The sequence below is a fragment of the Centroberyx affinis genome, unplaced genomic scaffold (assembly GCF_046629955.1).
Source record: "Centroberyx affinis isolate AG114_WGS23_722 - 3 ecotype Tasmania unplaced genomic scaffold, CSIRO-AGI_Caff_v1 ptg004961l_1, whole genome shotgun sequence".
Classification (NCBI taxonomy): domain Eukaryota; kingdom Metazoa; phylum Chordata; class Actinopteri; order Beryciformes; family Berycidae; genus Centroberyx; species Centroberyx affinis.
The window spans coordinates 16,687-39,073 of record NW_027282435.1 but is presented as its reverse complement, the minus strand read 5'-3'; the positions used below and the strand labels follow the sequence as shown (position 1 = coordinate 39,073).

Sequence of the window (22,387 nt, the reverse complement as noted above, 5' to 3'; positions counted from 1 at the left end):
AGGAGCTTATCATTCCTTACGTCCATCCATCCATCCATCCATCCATCCATCCGTCCATCCTTCCCTCCCTTCCTCACACTTTCTTTTAAAGCGTATTAGTCATTACACAGACGATTACAAACACACAGTGTGGCGAGGTGGGTGCTGAACCTGAATTCCTCTGAGCCTCACGCTACATTTGGCAAACCAGCGGTGCGGTACAACAACCACTTCCACTGGCATCAGTGTCAAAGCCTGCCATGTGCGCGGACGTTGTTGGGATTGCTCAACGTTTTTGGTTGGTTTACAGGAGTGATTCTCAACCTTTTTCATCTCAAGGACCCCTAGCTTAGTACACATTAGGGCCACGGACGCCTGTTTATGAGATATTTTCTCTCCGACCCAAATCTGAGAATATTTGTAGTGTTAGGTACGATTTTATCCAGAATTCCATTGCAGGTAGAGAGTTAACAGTGATACTATGATCAGAGCAGTCATTCTTCTACATTCTCTAATTGTGTTAGCTTCTTGTAAATGAAATAATGATGAAGTTTAACAATTCATCAGTTTGCTGGGGACCCCCCTGGAATCCCCTCAAGGGCCCCTGATGGTCACTAAACTCTAAGCTATGGCAATATCATTTACCACAAAACTTGTCCACTAGATTTCTGACCAATGACTGACAAGATATTATTTGGTCAGTGTGATAAATTATTAGACATAGATCACCCAATCTCGGAACCCATCGTCTATCGCTCTGACGACGATTAGACTCTGGGGGCGACAGCCAATATTTTGGGGTTTCCGGTGTAGCCAGCGGACATCCGGGCCAAGACTTCCTCTTCGGTGCGCGGCGGTCATTGTTTACAGTCCGATTAGCAACTTGAGATGCGAGAGTCGAACGTTTCTCCACACAATACACAAACATCGATACTTTTTGTAGGTGTTTTAGGTCCAGACGACATTTCGGCTAATCTCTATAAACAGATATCTGCATATGAGACGTTGTCTCTCAACTCCAACTCCATTCTCGCGTCTCAAGTTGCTAATTGGACTGTAAACAATGGCCGGCGCACCGAAGAGGAAGTATTGGCCGTCACCCCCAGAGTCTAATCGTCGTCAGAGCGATAGACGATGGGTTCCCAGATTGTAGATCACCAAACTATCAGTTTAGAAGGAACATTGCTCCTGAATGCTTCCTGATGGGATTTTTTATTTCAGAATTGGCTTCTAAATAAATTGCTGGTGATTTAATCTTTGCATTTCCTATTCCTATAAGGTCAAATTTGGCCTCAGGATAAGGCATGGAGAGTACTGTACCTTACCATACTCAATTGACCCCCATGGATGACTGTCTTCATGCTATTGGCTATTAATTAAGGGTTCATTATATAATCAACCGCATTGAGATATAGCAAGTAAATGCACATTCACTTTGTGTGGGGTTTTTACGAGGCACAGTAAGCATTGTGTGCTGTGGGAGTTCACGAGGAAACAAATGACACCTGTAAAATCATTGCCAGGTAGATGGGGATACTGGTCAGAGCAGTACATGCTATTGACTTCACTTCACACTTCATTATTCTTCTGTTCTAGGACAGTCCAATCAGTATTTATGGTATTTAAGAACATGAATAATTCTGGTAAACATCCTCCTTAAATGTAACTATTTCAGTATTTAAGAACATGGAGAACTCCTGTAATATACACTGCCTGTCAAAAGTTTGGGGACACCACATTTTTCTTTATTTGTACTATTTTCCAATATGAAATAACAAAAATGGAATTACGCACCAAAAAAGTGTTCAACAAATTGAAACTATCTTATATTTTAGATTCTTTAAAGCAGTGATTCTCAACCTTTTTCATATCAAGGACCCCTAATTTAGCACACATTAGGGGCCACAGACCCCCATTTGATGAGATTTTGAATCTTGAACCCAAATCTGAGAATATTTTTATTCTCAGATATAATTTTGTCCAGACCTCCATGACTATCTGTATTGTAGGTAGAGAGATAACAGCGAAAGTATGATCAAAATAGTCATTCTTCTACATTTCTCTAATTGTGTTAATTTCTTGTAAATGAAATAATGCTGAAGTTTAACAATTCATCAATTTGCCGGGGACCCCCTGGAACCCCCTCAAGGACCCCTGGTGGTCCCCGGACCCCACGTTGAGAACCACTGCTTTAAAGTACTTTGATGGAAAGGCAACTTCAACTTCAACTATTTATATTTGTCTAAGAAACACATTTCAAGCATTTAAGCAGAAGCCTTTAGATCAAAATGGCTTTAAGAGAATGAAAAACATAGTGCATTCAATCAGGTGTGTCCAAACTTTTGACGGGCAGTGTAGGTATTTTGGTATTCAAGAACATGGAGAACTCCCTTAAATATCCTCCTTAAATGTAAGTATTTCAGAATTTAAGAACATGGAGAATGTAAGGGATTAACAACTGCCACCCAAAGCAAAAGTCACTGTCTTTTAGCTGTCATGTAAAGCCTGCGAATGCAATTTTTTGGACCGGGGGGAACATTTGTCTCAATGACCTTTACATCAGTTCAGGTGTCCTGATCCCCGCTAAATCCTCTTGAGCGCCGTCCCGCTCGGCTCCTCCGCCGTTTCCGTCTCCACCCCTGCCTCCACATGTACTCGTCGCACACGATCGGGATGCGGGGCGAAGCTATTTCGGGCCGTAGAACCCGACTCACAGCGCAACCTTGGCGTGGCGAAAGGACAGAGGCTGAGAGGCTGGTGCGTTTCCTAAAGCGCAGGACCTCGCTGACCCATAATCACACAGGCAGAGTCTGATGTATGCAGTCGTACCGTATATTTAGCATGTCTTCTCTCTTTGTCCCGATGGCTGGCCACGGGTGGCCACACCAAAACGGTGCCGTGGTGAAATAAAGTGAGGGAAAGACAGCAGAAAAGGTACATACACAGCCAGTGATGTGCTGCTAAATCAACAGGAGGGTAAAGCTGGTGATCATCATAACACAAACTACCAGCAAAATAAACAAAAATCAATCATACTTCTAGAAAAGCATCAATTTAGATGTTTTCTCTTTTAAAAAACCCTATCCTCACATAACTTACATCTCTTTGATACTACTTACTATGATGTATACTAAGGATTTATCTCATATAGATTCATGCCAGTCTATAAAAGGTGATAAACTCTGTTCTGCTCTGTCTTTAGGTGGGTTTACCCTCCCTGGACATAACAGCACATACCGGTAAATAACTGACAAGAGGGCCTTACCTTTCTGTTTCAGCTGCAAAGCAGGCAAAGATGAGTGTCACTTTTCCCCGGGACAGAGTGAGGAGAGTGGAATCCTTCCCTGGGAGTGACAGTCCTCCTTCTGGTCGGCAGAGGGAGTGGTGGGTAGGAGTGTCTGCGCAGCCGAGGGCAGCGGCCTTTATAAAGGCTGGCTGTGCCACACTGGGTTTTCTCTCACACACACACACACACTTGGATATGTGTAGTTATGACGTGCGCTGTCACAGTGATTGTGAAGCTGCATCGGTGTCTGTGTGGATGAATGTGTGAGCTTCAGTGTTAAGCAAATCTGACATTGATTCAGCAAGCTCTTGCTCATTCATCTGACACTGATGCAACGTTACAGCTGGACTGAAAACAGGCACAAAGTCAACATGATTTCAGTTTAATTTTAATCTTTTTTTTTTTTTTTTTTTTTTGGTTGATCTAACATTGAAAGGGGCACCGATGGACTAGGTCAGCGGTTCTCAACCTGGGGTCCAGGGACGGCCAGGGGTCCTAGAGGGGGTTCCAGGGGGTCCCCAGCAAATTGATGAATTGTTAAACTTCACCATTATTTCATTTACAAGAAGTTAACACAATTAGAGAATGTAGAAGAATGACTGTTTTGATCATAGTTTCTCTGTTATCTCTCTACCTACAATACAGACAGTCATGGAATTTTGGACAAAATCAGATCTAACAATAAAAATACTATCAGATTTGGGTCCAAAATTTGGGACAAATTTTCATCAAATGAGGGTCCGTGGCTCTAATGTGGACTAAATTAGGGGTCCTTGATATGAAAAATTGTCTGCCACAGCTGACTTCACATGCACACACATACTGCACTATGCCACCAAATAAGCTATACAGTTACACAGGGGTCAACTCTCCTTCATTCTGAGTTACTGTCTGGATATTGTGTTAATAACCTGCTGTGGTTTATATTTATTGTATTTATTGTTCTATTTTTACCTATTTATTGTTCTCGAGGACGAGTAGACTCAATGTGCTTCAACATAAAAAGGAAAAAATAGGCAAAGATCATACATGGCAAAAACATACCGTGTAAGATAGGAACATAGTAGGAGGACCATAATGGCTGAAGGCACCATACGCTGATTTAGAGTTTATTCTAGGTATAGTGAGGAGAGCTTTATTTGATGATCTAAGGGTTTGATGATCAGTGTTAAGTAGAGTGGTGCTGTAGCATGGAGCTAAAAAAAAAAAAAAAAAGAGAATCTGTTTGACAGAGGTGCAGAGAGCTCTCTCTGGTGCTATGTGGATACAAGGATACTGAACTCTGCACTACCGTTGCCCCCTGTTGGAGCATGTGTATGATAAGCTCTAAGTCTCTGCCTATCTCATAGGAAGACTAGGGGAACATTACTAGAATTAAGTTTGGGATGTATCTCATTCACCTAACATCAAGGGGTGGATGGGGTATTCTATTCTATTCTATTCTATTCATAATGGAATAGAATATAATGCAACATTACAACTGGACTGAAAACAGGCACAAAATCAACATGATTTCAGTTTAATTTGAATCTTTTTTTTTTGGTTGATCTAACATTGAAAAGGGCACAGATGGACTAGGTCAGTGGTTCTCAACCTGGGGTCCAGGGCCCGCCAGGGGTCCCTGAGGGGGTTCCAGGGGGTCCCCAGCAAATTGATGAATTGTTAAACTTCAGCATCATTTCATTTACAAGAAGTTAACACAATTAGAGAATGTAGAAGAATGACTGTTTTGATCATAGTTTCACTGTTATCTCTCTACAATACAGATAGTCATAGAATTTTGGACAAAATCAGATCTAACAATAAAAATATTCTCAGATTTGGGTCCAAGAGACAAAATTTCATCAAATGGGGGTCTGTGGCTCTAATGTGGACTAAATTAGTGGTCCTTGATATGAAAAAGGTTGAGAGAATAGAATAGAATGCAACATTACAACTGGACTGAAAATAGGAACAAAATCAACATGATTTCAGTTTAATTTGAATCTTTTTTTTTTTGTGGTTGATCTAACATTCTATTCTATTCTATTCTATTCTATTCTTCTATTCAGTGTGTCACCAAAGGCCAACAGCCTGCAGGGTTTTATTCCAACACTGCAGCAGCTCAATGCACTGATCAACACTTGTTCAACCAGACAGGAGGTGCAGTCATCAAAGCTGCACTAGACAAGATGTTGATGTAAAGATCCAGCTGTCTTATCAGCCTGAATCACAAAGTGGGGCTACAACAGAGACGAGCATCCCATCCCCACTAATTGAGACCAGCAGGATTTTCTAAGTGGCCAAATATAATTTGTGCATAACTCCTCAATGAGTAACAGAAGCAGCTCTTTCCACTCTAGACAATTACATTTTGAGACCAATACAGATGTCATTTGTAAAAAGGTACAGCAGCAGTTATATATACACTCGCACAAAGCATGTGTCACTTTTAACACACCTGTGTGTCTTTGTTGGGAGAACACACACTGTTACTTTTCACCACAAGATATGTTAACAGCAACACTTGTTGTGTTAAAATGTATTGTCATTAAGATATTATGTTGTGTTGAAAAGTAACACAAGTGTGTGTTGTCCCAAAGAAGACACACAGATGTGTTAAAAGTGACACATTCTTTGTAAGAGTGATGTATGTATATCTATATCTATCTATCTATCTATCTATCTATCTATCTATCTATCTATCTATCTATAAATATAGATATATATGTATATATTTATATATATATATATATATATATATTATTTTTTTTTTAAACATAAAATTACATCTGTCAGTGTGAGCACTGCCATGATGTGTCTTTTTTTATAAGAGTTGTATTGAATCAGTTTTAACCTTGTGTATAGATATCTGGTTTGGCAGCCTTAGTGTGACTCATTGTGATAAGAAATTAGAAAGTGTGGATTCTTTGATTTATTTGTGAGCTGATGTTTATTTATTTATTTTTTTTAAATTGTATCTGTTCTATGTTTTAAAATGTCCGAAATGCTTTTAAACCTTGCTGCAAGATTGACTTGACTTGTAATTCATATGTTGCATAAAAACGGACAGTTCTGCGTCTGGTACATTAATGTTCAACAATTTCGGGATCTGTGTCTTTGATTGGTTAATAGCAGCTCATAGCAGAAATTTTGGGTGGCATTGTAAAAAAGTGGCTGTCCATTGGCTGCCTTCGCCAAAGCATGCCTATGCACCTGATTTAGATGCTGGAGATTTGCCCTATTTGCCCACATTAAATTCTGGTGTTGGTATGGTCACTGGTGGGAAATCTTCTCCACACGGAAAGTGATGAATCCAAAGTTCAGAGTGAAATCCAAAGTGTCTCCTAAACAGCAGTGAGTGAGTGTAGCAGTCACCAACATTAGATCTTTTGCCTCTCTCACCCTTTTGGTATTGTTTGATATAAAGCATCACAGACTGGGTGGAGCTGTGGCAGTTTACTGATGTCACCTTACAGGATTTCTTTCCAACCAAACTCTACAGCAGCTCATTTGACTGATTAGTTCCTCAGAGGACTGGAACTCCTTCCATGGCACATACAGTAGTTACCCATCCCACTTCTAGTTTCTCTCTATTTGCAGTGCTCATCTTTCTCCTCCAGAGGGCAGTGTTGCCTAAAGGAAAGCGGTGAAAGGCCCTTTCTGCCCCCAATTGATTTCTAGCAAATGATTTCACTCAGCTTAGACATACTAACTTACTATCTCACCAACTTAATATCCAACTTGCAAGATACCGTATATGCAAGAAACGTGAAATATTACAGCACAGTTTCATATGGAAGATGACCCTAGCGGGTTTGATGTTGGAATATTTCACATTTTTTGCATATACCGTAGTATCTTGCAAGTTGGATATTGAGTTAGTAAGATAGTAAGTTATTATCTCTAAGTTGAGTGAAATCATTTGTATATACTGTATATGCACAGCCCTAATATGTGTATATAAAATGTATACATATATACACTTTTTTCTTTAAAAGGCCCCATCTTTACATAACTTACATTAGCTTACTATGATGTATATTATGAATTTACATGATAAAAACTCATGTCAGCCTGAAACAGTGGGTCAACTGCATTTGGTAAATAAAAAAGGTGGGTTTATTGAGTTTAGGTGACTTTACCATCCATTACATCCCTATGAAGAACTAAAGCGCTAGAGACAGATAAATATAAAACATATGTCATAATCAATTCAATCAATTACATCAGTTAAATTGCGAGTTCGTTAGTAAACTGATGAATTGGGAGTCCCATAGGTTCTCATCTAACAGCTGTTTGTCAGCATGTGGCAAGTCCAACTGAAATGGCAGGCGGAGTTTAGGACCCAGTGGAAGGCGCTGTCCAGTGGGAGGAGTTTGTGAATGATTGACAGGACAACCAAGCGCCCAGCTAGTGCAGGAAAAAACTACAGTCTCGTCGCCGCGTCAAAGACTATTATTGTTAAAACACTGTAAACCGGTAGTTCCTCACTCTATTCCGCGTTACGAAACGGTTAAACTCGCCAATAATGTATATTGGTCCATAAGTTACACCTTGAAGCCTTTCGCGTCGCGCTGATAATGCTGAAAATGAAGCTGCCGATGAGAACGGGCGAGGAAGGAGGCGACGAAACGGCCGAGGACGACTTTCTGGAACAGTCCGAGCTCCAGCATATTCCCAGGGCGGTCTCTCCCTCATCGGTGTCCGACAGGCTGGATGACTCCCCGAGACACCGTGTGTATCCATCCCAGTTGGACAAGGAGACCGTTTTCGAGTGGTTCGGCCTGCATCTAAACCCTGCTAAGCGGATCGAGTTCATGTGCGGGCTGCTACATATGTGCCAACCCCTGGAGCTCCGCTTTTTGGGATCTTACCTGGAGGACCTCGCCAGGAAAGACTTCCACGTCCTACGGGACTTTGAGATTCGGGCAAATAGTCCGAGCGATTTGGGGATTTTAACGGACGTGATTGATCCTGTGGTTCGGTCTAAACTGCTAGTCTGCCTGTCCCTACTCGGGTCTGACAGCAGGGAATGTGCTGGGATACTCTTTCGGATACTGAGCCATGTAGATCCCGCCTTGTTCTACAAAAATTACGGCTACTCCCTTCCTCCATTCAGGGACCCTTCGCACCACCACTCGTTCCATCCACCGTGTCAGGACGGGAACGTATTCGGGAGGTCGGAGCAGAGCTGCGGGCTTGCTAGTAGCGAAGCAGCGACAGGACCCTTGGAGCAGTTGGCGCTGCTTTTCACCATGGCCTCCTTACACCCAGCTTTCCCTTTTCACCAACGGGAGATGGTCCGAGGGCAGCTTGACAAAATTGATCTTGCCATAGAGGAGGAAAGACGGCAAATACAGCTCAGAATAAACGCCCAGATAACGGTAATGATTGAGCCAGTGAGTTTAACTTGAGTGTCATTTAGCTCAAAAGTTGCCCAACTTGTATGCTGGAAGGGGTAGTTCTCTAGCTTAGCTTACTAACGTTATAATATAGTGTGGGCTAGTTAGCTGGCATGCTAAGTGGTGGGCTCTATTAGGAAATGTCCTTTCCTTGGCCTCCATGGCAGAGCAGCTTATGCTAGTTAGCTAGACAGCTAGCCGGCTAACTTGCTAAGCTAACAGCTAAAGTTAGCGACTTGGTTCCAACCGGTCACATTGGCCAGGTTCAAGTATATGGGATATTGCTGTGACTCCGTGGACGGGTCCCGTTATGTAACTAGCTATCTGTCAGTGCCATCGATCTGTATCGACATACATTGGTTAGCTAGCTCGCTAAACGCCTCCTACAATGTGAAAGTAGTAGCTAGCTCAAGTACTTCATTTTGCCCTCAAGCCAAACTGGCTACTGGGTGATAGGCGTTGCCCCTTTCAAAGCCATATCCAGATGCAATGCCAAGTCCTGCTCTGACAATTACCAAAGTACCAAACAGCCAGCAACTAAGCCAGTTGCTGAATTCCAGCTGGTCTTTGCTGTAGCTGATGCAGCAGGTGTTTTGCAAAGTACTGATTTACCTGTGCTTCTCAACCATGTGCATCATGACCCAAGAGTCTGCAGGTTTTCATTCCAACCAAAGACTGCTGCAATTCATTACACTGATTAACACACTTCAATGAGAGAATGTGAATTCAATTAATAATTATTAGAATCAGCTGCTGTAGTGTTTGGTTGGTAAACCAATTGACACTTGGCACTCCATGCTACATGGGTGAAGACCACTGTTTTTTTCTGATTAAAGAAAAAACAAGTGGCATAATGTTCCTTGGATTTTGGTGAATAGGTCATTAAAAACCTGAGGTAAGCATATTTAGTGGGGAATGGAGGTCAAGTTATTTACAAACAATCTAGAGATATTGTCAGACAGATAAGGAATTCAAAGCAGAACTGAAACTGTAACGCAGAAAAAGAGAGAATTGAAAGCCAGTATGTCATTAAAAAATTTGCTTGCTTAAATAATCTTAATTGTTTAGGTTGTTAGCCAACCAAGTTTTGGCCTAAATTAGTAGATTAAGCTATTCATAGTATTCTGTTACATCACCACACAGCCATCTCGGTAGGAAAGTAACAGGTGATTGTAATGAATTAACAGGTGAAATGACTGCCACAGCCAATGAGCTGTGTATATGGTTATGTACCATACTGATAGGAAATGCATGTGACATCATGGGAATACTATTAGAGCCTTTGACAAAAAGGAAAGGAGGTGGAGGAGGTGCCCTTAATTCTAACAACAATAATAATAATAGTAATACTTATTTATATAACACTTATTGAAAAGTAGAGTTTACTAAGTGCTTTACAAGAGGACATAAAAACAAAAGTAACACACATAATGAGGGGATAAAACGAAAAGCTTAAGCAATAGAAACAAACATTGAAAGGAAGCTAAATAAATACATTGAATAAATTAAAAACAAGCATAAGAAACAGCACTACATTAAAAGTGAGCAGGATAAAAAAAAAAAAAAAAACAATTACCTAAAGGCAAGTCTATAAAAGTGTGTTTGAAGAAGTCATTTAAAAGACTATACTGACTCAGCAAGCCTAAGTTCCTCAGGCAGGGCGTTCCACAGTCTAGGAGCCCTGATGGCAAAAGCACAGTCACCTTTAGTCTTTAGACTGAGGAACAGGCAGGAGGGCCCTGCCTCAGGAGCTCGGGCTGAGCTGTACCTAGCTGAGCTGTAAATGTGATCAGTAAAATCTTAAAATCAAGTCTATATTTAACCAGCAACCAGTGGCGAGAAGCTATAATTGGGGATATAGGCTATCAGGCCTGGAATTAAGTCATTTTTAGGGCAAGGCCACTTTGGCCTTTGATAAATACACATTTATTGGGGCATCGTGGCCAAAATGTAGGGCACCAAGGCCAAAACCAATGGTTATTAAAAGATTTTCAGTCCTTTTTCCTCAACCAAATAAATATCGTAATAGAAAAATGAAGTGCTGCAGTGTGATACAGCTCATATGTAAAATGGCTCAGACTGCAGTTAGTTACATGTCCAGTAACACATGATAACGTAAGTGTAACCCAGGTTATTTTCTGTAGCTACAAATTACAGATGTCCCCTAAACGCCTCACATGCAGACTATTGGTAGACTCTACAATTTATTATTTATTACTGCTACTCATAGCGTTTTTGCTGCTCTCAACCCGGTTCATTTTGCTATATTCTTCATTACAGCGGCTAATTACCCGCTGTACATTTACACTGACTCTAGTTCTGCTCAAGCACTCATAGCTCTCTCCTTCTTTTAGCAACTTTCTCGCTAATCCCACAGTTGTTTACAGCTAGTTACTTAGCGTAGCAGTTAGCGATGGCTTCTCTCTCCCTCTCAGTTTAATTAATACTTAGCTGTTAATGTTTATGTTAACATTACACATATATTTGCAGGAGTGGGAGAAATCTCGCGCTACTGTTGATGTCCAGCGTGACGGAGACACTGGGAAACATGAGTTTGTTTATTTGCTGTGTCGCATGTAGTTTTAAATGAGGAAATCCACAACTTTCTTTTAAGGACACAACGGCCAGTTGAAAACAGGGCATGCCAAACTGGCCGTGTGGATAGTTAATTTTAGAAGGGGCATTACGGCCACTCTGGGGCATCCACGGCACTGGCTGTTTGGCCGTGGTATAATTCCTGCCATGCGGCCATGGTTTCTTTGTTTGGTACCAGTTAAGATCCTAGCTGCTGCATTCTGAACCAGCTGGAGACGAGAGAGTGATTTTTGACTTGGGCAGGAATAGTTTCAGTAGTCTAAACGAGATGAGATAAAAGCATGGATGACCTTCTCTAGATCTGAGAAGGATAAAAATGACTTGAAAGCAAGACTCCTGTGTACTCTTTATCTGTGCCTCAAAAGTCCCTTTGACAGGTGACTGGTCTTTGACAGATGGTCACTCCCAGGTTTCTAGGCGCTACTTTGCGTGGGAAGACAGACAACCAGGACCCTTTAGAACAAGATGTCTGGAGTCGGGAGAGCCAGAGTATTACAGATTTGCTGTCATTCCGTTGTAAAATGTTCTGAGACGGCCAACCTTAATGTCAGCGAGGGTCACCCGGTTGTAATGAGAGGTATTTCTGGGTATCGTCTGCATAGCGATGGAAGGAAACTGATACCACCAAGAGGGAGTATATAGAGGGGGAAAATAATGGGGCTTAGAATTAGGCCCTGAGGGATGCCACAAGTGATGTCTGCTGAAAAGGTTCTATTTGATGCCAAGTGCTGAGCTGGAGATACCCACCCAGTGCTCCAGGCAATCAAATAACACTGAATGATTAACAGAAGAACTAAAATCGCATTGTCTCCTTCATCTGTCGCTCAGTGACTTTGAGGAGGGCTGCCTCTGTGCTATGTAGTGATCGAAAACCCGATTTGGCATGTCTCAAAAATATTGTTGGTGTTCAGAAAAGATAATAAATGAGTAAAAATAGTGGCATGCCTGAGAACTGAACCATGTGTGTGAGAGAGACTCTATTTACACAACTGGGGAAGATATTCCCTTCTCTGGCTTTGGGGATTGCAATCCTTTCCCTGCCTCACAATGCCACTAGTCGGTTGTGGTCTTGTCAGACAGAGCAGTGGTTCTCAAAATAAGGATGTAGCGTTGATTACGTTTTTAGGAGCATGTGTTACTGAAATGGTAGCGCTGTGGAAGCCTGGTTATGCATGGTCGTAATGGTGCGGTCATTTACAGGGTTCTTGTGCAGGTCTGGAAAGTCATAAAAAGTATGGAAAATGATTCTCTTAATGTGCAGGGCTGAAATGGTATGTAGGCTAAATTACAAGAAGACTGTGATTATGTTGTGAGCGTGTAGAAAAAGGTATATTTCCAGGTTGTGGAATGGTGTCCATTGTTTGTGATGTGATATAGAGTTATGATTGGTTGGCTGAGATGGTACAAACCATTACTTACCTCGACGGTGTTTAGCAAGTTGCACGCAGGCAAACGTGAAATTAACTTTGGGCCATGGGAATCGCAAGCTTTTTGAGAGCTGGCTCTCTAAATATGGGAATTTGTTCAACCAAAATTTCTATCCCTATGCACTTATGAAGTTGAAACATGATGCGGTAAATTCTGTGATATAGAGTAACATGGTCATTCAATAAATGTTTTACAGTGCTTTTCTTCTATGACATTAATTCTGGCCCTCAACATAGTATGTTTGTCGTAGTTCTTACATGGAAAAAAATCATCTGCGAAGTCTGGAAGTTTAGGTCTGGAATTTTGAAATGGGAAACGTGCAGGAACCCTGCATTTATTTTTTGCCACCCTCGGAAAACAATCCGGTCAGCATATGAAAGGTAGAATGTACCAATATCAACTGACAAAGTAAAGCTGGTGCTGGAGAAAGATGGACCCATGAGATGTGATGACCACAGAACTGTCCTGGGCTCTGTGGGGGCCCTAATCAGTGTTGTACATAGTGGCAACAAAGATATTAACCTTTTGTTGTTGACAGTCATGATATATGAAGACTATAACTTTTTATATACACTGTATTCATCCATGGCACAGTAACATACCTTTAATTTGTGCTTGCGCATTCTTTTTTCCTCCCTTTCTTTCCCTCTCATGCACCTGATCAGTAGAGTTGTTTGGACATCTTGCTGTTTGATAGTGAATTGCTTCATGATGATGGACAGACACACGGGCGCGGTGTTCGCCTGGCTAGTGTGCTCCATCAGATCAAGTGAAGAGGCGCCACTCTGCTCACTATATATAAATGTAGGCTATTTAGGCCAGTGGTTCTCAACATGGGGTCCGGGGACCACCAGGGGTCCTTGAGGGGGTTCCAGGGGGTCCTCAGCAAATTGATGAATTGTTAAACTTTTTTTTAAACCATTATTTAATTTTCAAGAAGTTAACACCATTACAGAATATAGAAGAATGACTATTTTTGATCACTTTCACTGTTCTCCCTCTGCCAAAAATACAGATAGTCATAGGATTCTGGACAAAATCAGATCTAACAATAAAAATATTCTCAGATTTGGATCATCAAATGGGGGTCGGTGGCCCTAATGTGGACTAAATTAGGGGTCCTTGATATGAAAAAGGTTGAGAATCACTGATTTAGGCTACTTGTTCTGCACGATTAGCTTTAGAGCTTAGGAGCTTTAGGATTTCCCTACATTTCCAAGTTGTGTGGGTTGGTCAGTGCGTCCCTGCCTTGGGTTACGTTGCCTTGGAAACCAGTCAAACATCTGACGCTCTCTCTTAGTTTCTTTAAATTTGTGTTATATTCAGAGGACAAAACATTGAGCTCTGAGGTTTCACCTGAACCCAGGTTCCAGAAAGATTTTAAAATATATCACAATAATCTTAATATCAAACACAGATACTCAGGCGTCTCTGAGATCGTTAACACTGTAGCACACGTTTGAAATAAAATTATTGCAGCAGTGAAGGCATCCACTTCATTTGAGATGGCGGTTTTGAACCATCGTTTATTGTTTTGAGCAAAAGCAAACGAATTGTATGCAACAGTTCAACGATTGCGATTGACTCCTGTGCTGAAAAAAAACGAGTCCAAAAATCAGTAGACACAGGTAATATTGTTTCACTATTTCCAGGGTCCTGCTTTTCACGAAATAATTTCCTGCTTTTTATGAGCTGTGAAATAAACCGGAATGCTAGAAGTGACTACAGATTTCCAGGGCAGCTAATGTTGTAATAATGCTTACCGTTCCTGAATTGGCAGTGTATGCAAAGGTAAAATGTGTTCAGAGCATTCCTGGAGTTCTCTGCCTCTTCTACGACTTATTTCCCCCTGTATGATTGTTGAACATCGGTGCAAAATGGTGACTGATGTTTGAAAAATGTTCTGCTATCAAATTCCATAGTAGGTGAGCTGGAAATATCTTGACATGACATTTGGCTAATAATCCAGAAAACACAGAAGAATAGACCACCAAACAACAAAGTGGGTGTTACAGTGTTTTAAATTGGATTTTTCCTTTAAAGTGTAGCTTGGCGGCTACTAAAGGCCTGACAGATTTCTGAATTCAGTATATATTGTAATATCTTAATTCAGTACCAAAGCCATAGTTGGAATGGCCCCATAGTTAATGTCCAGTAATTTCATATTTTAAAACAACTTCTTGGTATTTGAGAGCGTAGTCACGCTTTATAGGTGCAGATTAATATGTTTAATTCATGAATCTGTTCTGTTTCAATATAACGGGCTCAAAGTATGATTATATGTAAATCAGTGATTGTGCAGAGTGATTGCTGCATGCCTGCTTTGTCATTTAACTGGCCTCCTGGCGAGCATCCCTCCAGTACAGCTACTGGTAAACTGAAGATTATGGTTTTGAAAGAGTACTCTGTCATTTAGCTGGCACTCAGCAAGAATAGAGTTGGCGCCGAGTGGAGACTAACACGCCTAACACGTGCTTTATTTAAGGTTATATTAGGAATCAAAATGCCTTTTCTGTCCATTCATTTTACCTATTGATTCTTCTTTCTACAGCAGATATCAAAAGTCTACACTTCCGTTTATTGCCTCGAGGCCTGCAATGAAAATCCATCAAATCAGACTTTCTTTATTTTCATCTGCATATGGTAACCAACAAAAACGAGGCATTTCAGGCCTCAGGGGAGTAAGTGGTGGAGTGGTCCATTGTACTTCTGCTCTCCAGGTCAAATGGCACCAACGTTAATATAAGTAGTACGACATAACTCATCTGTTGTTGCTTGAGGACAATACCTTCCATCTCTCCCTGCATCCACACATCAAACTGGCCAGCTAGCCAGCATGGCATTGCACAGATCAACCTTCTCATGATGTCCAGCCGCCTGTTGCCCCAGTTAAAGGTAGTTTGAATAGAAATGCTCACTAATCCAAGTTTATGCAGTACTAAAATTTTAACGGTTACCCCAACTGAAGTAGTTCCAACCTGAATTGCACCGATTACATAGCTTTTAACCTGTTGAAATGAATGGTTAAACCAGTTAATGCCACTTTTGTCTGTATTAGTTACATCTAGTTGTATAGATTTATATCTGTGGTTGTAGTGGGTTTGGGACACAAATGACCAATTTATCCTAACATGTTATATTAGTTAACATACCTATTTGTCGACGCTTGGTGCCTGGTTATTATAGTTTTGCATTTTTCATTAGTTTTTATTTTTATTTCGTTTTGACTTTTTGTTTTCAATTTCAGTTTAGTTTTAATTAGTTTTTAAAGCGGGTTTGCTAGTTTAGTTTAGTTTTTATTTTTTGAAAATGCTTAGGCTAGTTTTAGTTTCGTTTTTATTAGTTTCAGTGTTAGTTTTAGTCTTGTTTTAAATTAATCGCCAACTATTTTGATAATCGATTAATCGGTTTGAGTATTTTTTGTAAGAAAAATATGTCAAAATTCTCTGATTCCAGCTTCTTAAATGTGAATATTTCCTGGTTTCTTTACTCCTCTATGACAGTAAACTGAATATCTTTGGGTTGTGGACAAAACAAGACATTTGAGGACGTCATCTTGGGCTTTGGGAAACACTGATCCACATTTTTCACCGTTTTCTGACTTTTTATAGACCAAACAACTAATCGATTAATCGAGAAAATAATCGACAGATTAATCGACAATGAAAATAATCGTTAGTTGCAGCCCTAGATAATATTACCTTAGGCTACCATTAATTGGGACACGAGGAAATTTATTTTGGCTTGCGTGTTATTAGACACAGATGGTGAAAACATCAGTCTGCAACAATGTGGCTAGTGGTTCTTAATGGTGTAACTAAATACAGCTTTAGTGTCCAATTAGTTACTAGTTTCAACGTAATGTTTATTGTCGATTTAACGCCATGAACTTGCCATCAAATACTGTTCAGCTGGTGCAACAGGCAGCAGGACTCTCCCATGATGCTGACCTCATCCCCGTGAGTCAGGGCCTGGCCTGGTAAATCACATGCACCGCTCCCAAATAAAATCACCCTTGCCGTATTTAGTCTGCCACAACGGTTTCTGGACTGTGTCAAACCTGCTAAAGAGAAAGATGGACAGAGGGACAAAGAGTGAGGGAGGAAGGAAGGCTGGAAGTAGGGAGAGAGAGAGGGTATGGAATGAATTTTTTTGTCCTTGCTGCAACGCAAAGAAATGCAGGATCACAATCCAACACAATATTTTTTTATAATAAGCCAACACTAGGCACCATGAATGACTACTATAATTAAATAGCATTTGGATTGGTACTTGTATCTTGTATAATAAAGTATTCTATATACAAGGATCCAGGTATAATACTGGAAACTGACCACGGCTCCTCTATGGTTATAACCATACTGTATGCCACGCTGCACCAAAATCACCAAAGCCAATTCCTCTGTCTTTATAACTTGGTGAATAAAGTGATGCCGATTGTCACTAGAGCACAGCGTGAAATCACTAGTGTTGGCCTACATCACATGCTTATTAAAAAGCCTCATTCGGCATAAATGGTAGATGTTGCACAGTGTGTGACAGCTGTCGGCATGCTCTGCCTGGGTTTAGCTGATGGTGTGTGTAGTTTTCAGAGACCACCGCACACTCCGCCTGCCAGGATTTTGAAAACGTGTGTGTTTGAGTGAGTGGTAAAGAGTGGAGATGAGGGCCTTCTGACTACTGTAGCTCTTTTCTCGGCATGTAGATCTTGTTCTGCAGCTGCTGCTCCAAGTACATGTGCTGGTAATTGATAAAAAAATCAGTCGCTTAAGAGGTCAGAGGAACAGTCTCGCGACCAGAAGGTTGCCGGTTCAAATCTTCGGACCAGCTGGGAAAATGGAAGTGAACGAGTAACTCCAACAGTAGAAGGCCGTGGTCGTACCGGGCAGCTCCCAGTGTGAATGAATAGAAGTGTATGAATGTGATGCACGGTGTTGATGGAACAGAGTATGGAGCTCTGGTCCACTTTCCCTCGATAAATAAAGGCTAAAAATAATAGAACTTCTCAGTGGCCTTGACAGAAAAATAACTTCACACTGAACTTGGTCTAAGCAGACTGGACCCGACTCATTCTATTTTGTTATTAGGTCAACCATGTCATGTTTCTGCTAGCATTCCAATGTGCTAACACAACTCATTTCACAGTGATTATGTTAATATGAAAATCATTCAGATATGATCTTAAAACATGTCTTGACACTTTGAATTGTAGTTGATTATTTTTCTTTGCAAATCACTTGTCTCACTTTAATTCTGTGTGAAACAAAGGGCATATAACAAAAAGGCTTCTATATAGTACCAAGTAAATTGCTGGTTTCTACCAGGGTTTTTAAAGAACCCCTTTAGAACATCATGCTCAGGGGTCTAAAAGCGACACTGAGAAAGGTAGCAGCTCCACTATTTTTCTTTTACAGAGAGACTTATAGGTAGACTACAAGATTCTGGCAGTTTCAGCACTTGATTTTGTGATGTGTGCCTATGGCAGTAGCTTAAAAATGGAAAAAAAAAAAAACATCACTTTTTTTTTAAGAGTTTAAAAGTTAATCACTCCAAATCTGTCAAAGATACCTCAATATTCTTTTCCTTCCTGGTTTAAAATAAAAAATATATTGGTGTCCATGCATTTGCAAGGACCTGGGATAATGGCCTGTGAATATGACCAATTTGCCAATGACAGGAAATTAAAAGTCAAAAAATATGATCTGACAGGCCACCAGCCATTCTCCCTCTTTGCAATAAGTCTTCCCCTGGCTGTTTGCCTTTCCGGGCTTTCTTCATCATTTATGTATATCTTCCACCAGGAGACAAATGATCAAAATCAAAAGTTCAAGCCGGCGAAGTTTCAGTTTCAGGGGAATTTTTTCAATTCCCCTGAAAGCCCCTTGTATGGTGAAGTGCTTCCATTACGCCTGACCAGTCGCAACCTTTGAATGCGCAACGTGCCCCATGAGACCAAAACCAAAGTTAAGATGGAGAAGCAGGCAGAGAAACTTTACACAGAGCACCTTTGGAGAAACACAGAGATGAGCAAAGTGGAAAAGAACGGATCGGCCCAACGTTGGAGAGGAAAATCCTGAGAACAATGTTTTAGTTCCTAAAAATGGATCATCATGTATACTTTAGTATTTAACCAGATGACCACAAACAAGTACAGATTCTGTGCAAAATAATAAGTAGTAAGTAGGGACCACAATAAGACAGATAAGACAGTAAGAGTGAAAACAGTGCTTTCTAGCTGCTGCTACACTGAGAAAACTGCACTGAATAAAGGGAAAATACTGTATATGCTAATGCTGTCTTTGTGTTTGTCGCCGTCCAGCAGCAGAAGGGCCAGAAGGCGGATTACCTGCCCCCCCCAGGTCTGGGTCTGGGGGAATGCACCGCCTCCCATCCTCCCGGCCAGAGCCGACGCTCCAGCCGCCGGGCCACGCTGAGGGACGGTGAGTGGACACAGTGCACATACTGTACATGATCGAATATCCATAAACTCTGCTTATAATAATGAAACTCAATTCATATGGCTCTTATCTGAAAGCAGAGTTTAAACCACTGCTTTACAGCCCTGCTGGTTTTCATCTAATCAGGGACTATTTTACACCTTGGATGCAAAGTGAATGCAATTACTACTTTTTCTTTTCTTTTTTTTTGCCATTTTCGCCTTTATTGGACCGATCAAAGTAGAGTTAGACAGTAAAAACGACAGATATCCCATATTGCGGGAAATATCGTGATATTTAGAAAATATCGCGATATTCAATAATATCGAATAGGGCTGGGTATCGCCACTGATTTCCCGAATTGATTCGATTCCGATTCACAAGGTCCCGATTCGATTCGATTTCCGATTTGATTCAATATTGATTCGGTTAGGGATATTTCAGTTACAATACCAATTTTGCTTGGATATGAAAGAGATTCTCAGAGAACTAATGCTGTAAATTGTACAAGGAACCCTCTAACCTGGTGCATTATTAAAAATATTAATGCCTACATTTAGAATTGACCCCACTTTTTATTTAACATGACCAACACACTACAGCAGTCAACACAATATAGTGCAGGCTGTGCAACTCTACAGACTCTACAGTCAGTGAGAGTGAGCAGATAAGTGCTTTCTGTAGTGCAGTGTAGCTTCAAGCCTCAAGCATCTCAGGATTTTATGAATCAATATCAGATCATTCAAATGAAAATCGATTTCAATAGGAAAATTGATTTTTTAAACCCAGCCCTAATATCGAATATTCAATAATATCGAATAGTGGCCCAAGCCTAGGACTATGATAGACTTTTGCCCACTTGTTTATGGTTGTACCAGCTATTTTGTTTCACCTTACTATGATCAACTATTCCTTTATGGCCAATTTTATTGAAGTGGTTATTGAAGAGATTATATTGTCAAACTGTTATATTATATTATATTATATTGTATTATATTATCAAACTGCCTACTGCACGTGCTCATACATGTTCACATTTACATATATATTGTATTAGAGGGTTGTGATATTTCACGCAGAAGTCCATGAAAAAGGTTTTATATGCAAGGTGCATTTTTCTGTTCTTTCTTTCATATATACAATGGCCTTAAGCCTATTAGTCATCTTCATGTAGTGGTGGAGTTGCTACATTTTTCTGTTTTTGGTATGTAAGTGAGGGAAGATGAGACAGAACAACTTAAAGAATATTGAGCATTAATTATTAAGTTGATTAAATCTCTAAGGAGGGTGGTTTGGGTTCAAAAGATATCTCTTCAGCCAAGTCCTTCAGGTTTCCAGTTATGTTTTGTGACTGATTCATTTGCTACAAGGGAGTCTTGTCTTATATCATGTCTTTTTTTTATTTATTTTCTGTTTGGTTTTTGGTTCCATATGATTCAGTTTGTGTGAACATACATATTTGGAGAAGAGTTAGGCTGGTACCCCTCTGCAGGTTGTGATGATCCCTACTGCTGCACTAATTGAATGATTGAGCAATCGCGATTATAGGAGCCATCCGCTATTATTAATAATAATAATTGTTTTGTTTTCCCCTTAAGAATTTTCCCCTTCCATATTAACTTTGAAAAAAAAGTGTGATGGCTTGCCTTTGCTCCCTTTTGTGTCGTGTTATAAAAAAAAGCAAATTGAATTTTTCGACAATTGTTTTTTTGTGGACTTTCCCTGGATGGTTGTTCTGAAGGATTGTGCTATAATTTGTATTAACTGTCTTCTTTTGCAGCGGTGCATATAGAGAGGATCGTGCTCAGGGGCATCTCTCGGACCAGGATAGACAAGGAATACAACTTTGAGGTAGGCACACACACACACACACACACACACACACACACACACACACACAAAGCTCTATTCTGAGGCCTAAATTGATAAAGAAGTCTGCTGGAAGTGGTTTCTAGTGGGAGAGAGTGTGTTTCTGTGTGTAGGCTTTAGTTCAGTGTTTAGACTAAGCCCTGGTCAGTCCGGTTGGGTCTAGTGTAGCTTTAGCTTTGCTACTGGGCACCCACACACACTCGCATACACACACACACACACACACACACACACGGTCTGGATGAAACGGGCAGTGGGAACAGAGGATAAACATCTGCTGGAGTGTTTCCTGGGATTCCCAGGAGAGAGAGAGAGAGATAAACCGTGAAAGAGAGAGCATGAGTAAGAATGACGTGCGTGTGAGCGTGATGGTGAGAGTGTGTAGTTTGCGTAGTGTGCGAGTGTGTGCTAGTGAAAGTGCATCGAGGATAGTGTTAAAGTGTGTTTTTGTGTGAGAGAGAGAGAGAGAGAGCGCATGGCTCAGAGCCAGAGTTGTTGCTGAGTCTGGACCAGGCAGGATACCGCTGGCTGCTTTCCGCTCTGCTGACATCTTCCTGTGTGTGTGTGTGTGTGTGTGTGTGTGTGTGTGTGTGTGCTTGTGTGTGCTCTCAGCCTTTGGGAGATGGCCAGTTTGCTGGGCTTTAGGCCTGCAACAAACAATTATTTTGATAATGGACTACTAAGAATTATGGCTAGATTATTAATTACAGAATATTGTGGCTAACAAAATGAAAGAAACGTAACACTAGGGGTGTTTGCAAAGCATTACTGTAAATTAGTTGAAGCCTAATCTAAAGCCGCACAAGGCAATTTTCACATGTTGGCAGCCCCATGGAAGACCAGGGGCCGGATTCACAAAAACCTCTTAAGAAAAAAAATCTTCTCAAGTGCCATTTTTTTCTTAACTTTAGTCTTAAGAAAAAAAAATAGGAAAGAATGCTATTCTCAAAAACAGTTCTTATATATTTTCTTAACTTTCTTCTTATGTTTCTTCCTGAGACAAAACTTAGGAATAAATGGTATTCTTGAAATGAAAGTTCCCAAATTAGTTTTTTCTTAACTTTAAGACGGCCCTTCACCTGTCGTAAAATTCCTATAGTGAAAAGGTAAGCCTCTAATATCATATATTTAAACACATTTTAGACAAGTAGGTTATAGTTCAAAGTCTTCATAGGTTCCCCTACACCTAACATTAAGATGAACATTTATTGTAAAGCTTTATTTGGTGTAGGGCCAGGTAGGCCTCTGTCTCATGTCTGTTGAAAATAAGCTGCAAATTTTACAGTTACCAACAGCAACCAATGTTTCAATCTTTGCCCTAAATTTTTTGGGGGGTTTTTCCCCAATTGTTTTGTAGATGGAAGCACTTTGGGTTGCCTCCTAGCCTTGTCTCCTAGCCTCAATGGCAT

The 22,387-nt window shown here is 40.6% G+C and overlaps 2 protein-coding genes across 2 annotated transcripts in view; one reads left to right on the top strand and one right to left on the bottom strand.

Annotated features, from left to right (window-relative positions):
• The window catches only part of LOC139666369 (collagen alpha-1(XXI) chain), an 84,066-nt gene extending 80,777 nt beyond the window's left edge, over positions 1-3,289 (bottom strand). Inside the window, exon 1 of the mRNA XM_071545558.1 lies at positions 3,245-3,289. The gene's annotated coding sequence lies outside the window, so the exon portion shown is untranslated. The remainder of the gene's footprint in view (positions 1-3,244) is intronic.
• A 4,424-nt stretch (positions 3,290-7,713) lies between these two features.
• The window catches only part of LOC139666368 (zinc finger CCHC domain-containing protein 2-like), a gene marked incomplete at its 3' end in the record, with an annotated part of 30,647 nt that continues 15,973 nt past the window's right edge, over positions 7,714-22,387 (top strand). The window contains exons 1-3 of the mRNA XM_071545556.1: positions 7,714-8,631; positions 18,992-19,112; positions 20,890-20,960. Coding sequence (XP_071401657.1) covers positions 7,828-8,631; positions 18,992-19,112; positions 20,890-20,960 — 996 coding nt within the window. The remainder of the gene's footprint in view (positions 8,632-18,991; positions 19,113-20,889; positions 20,961-22,387) is intronic.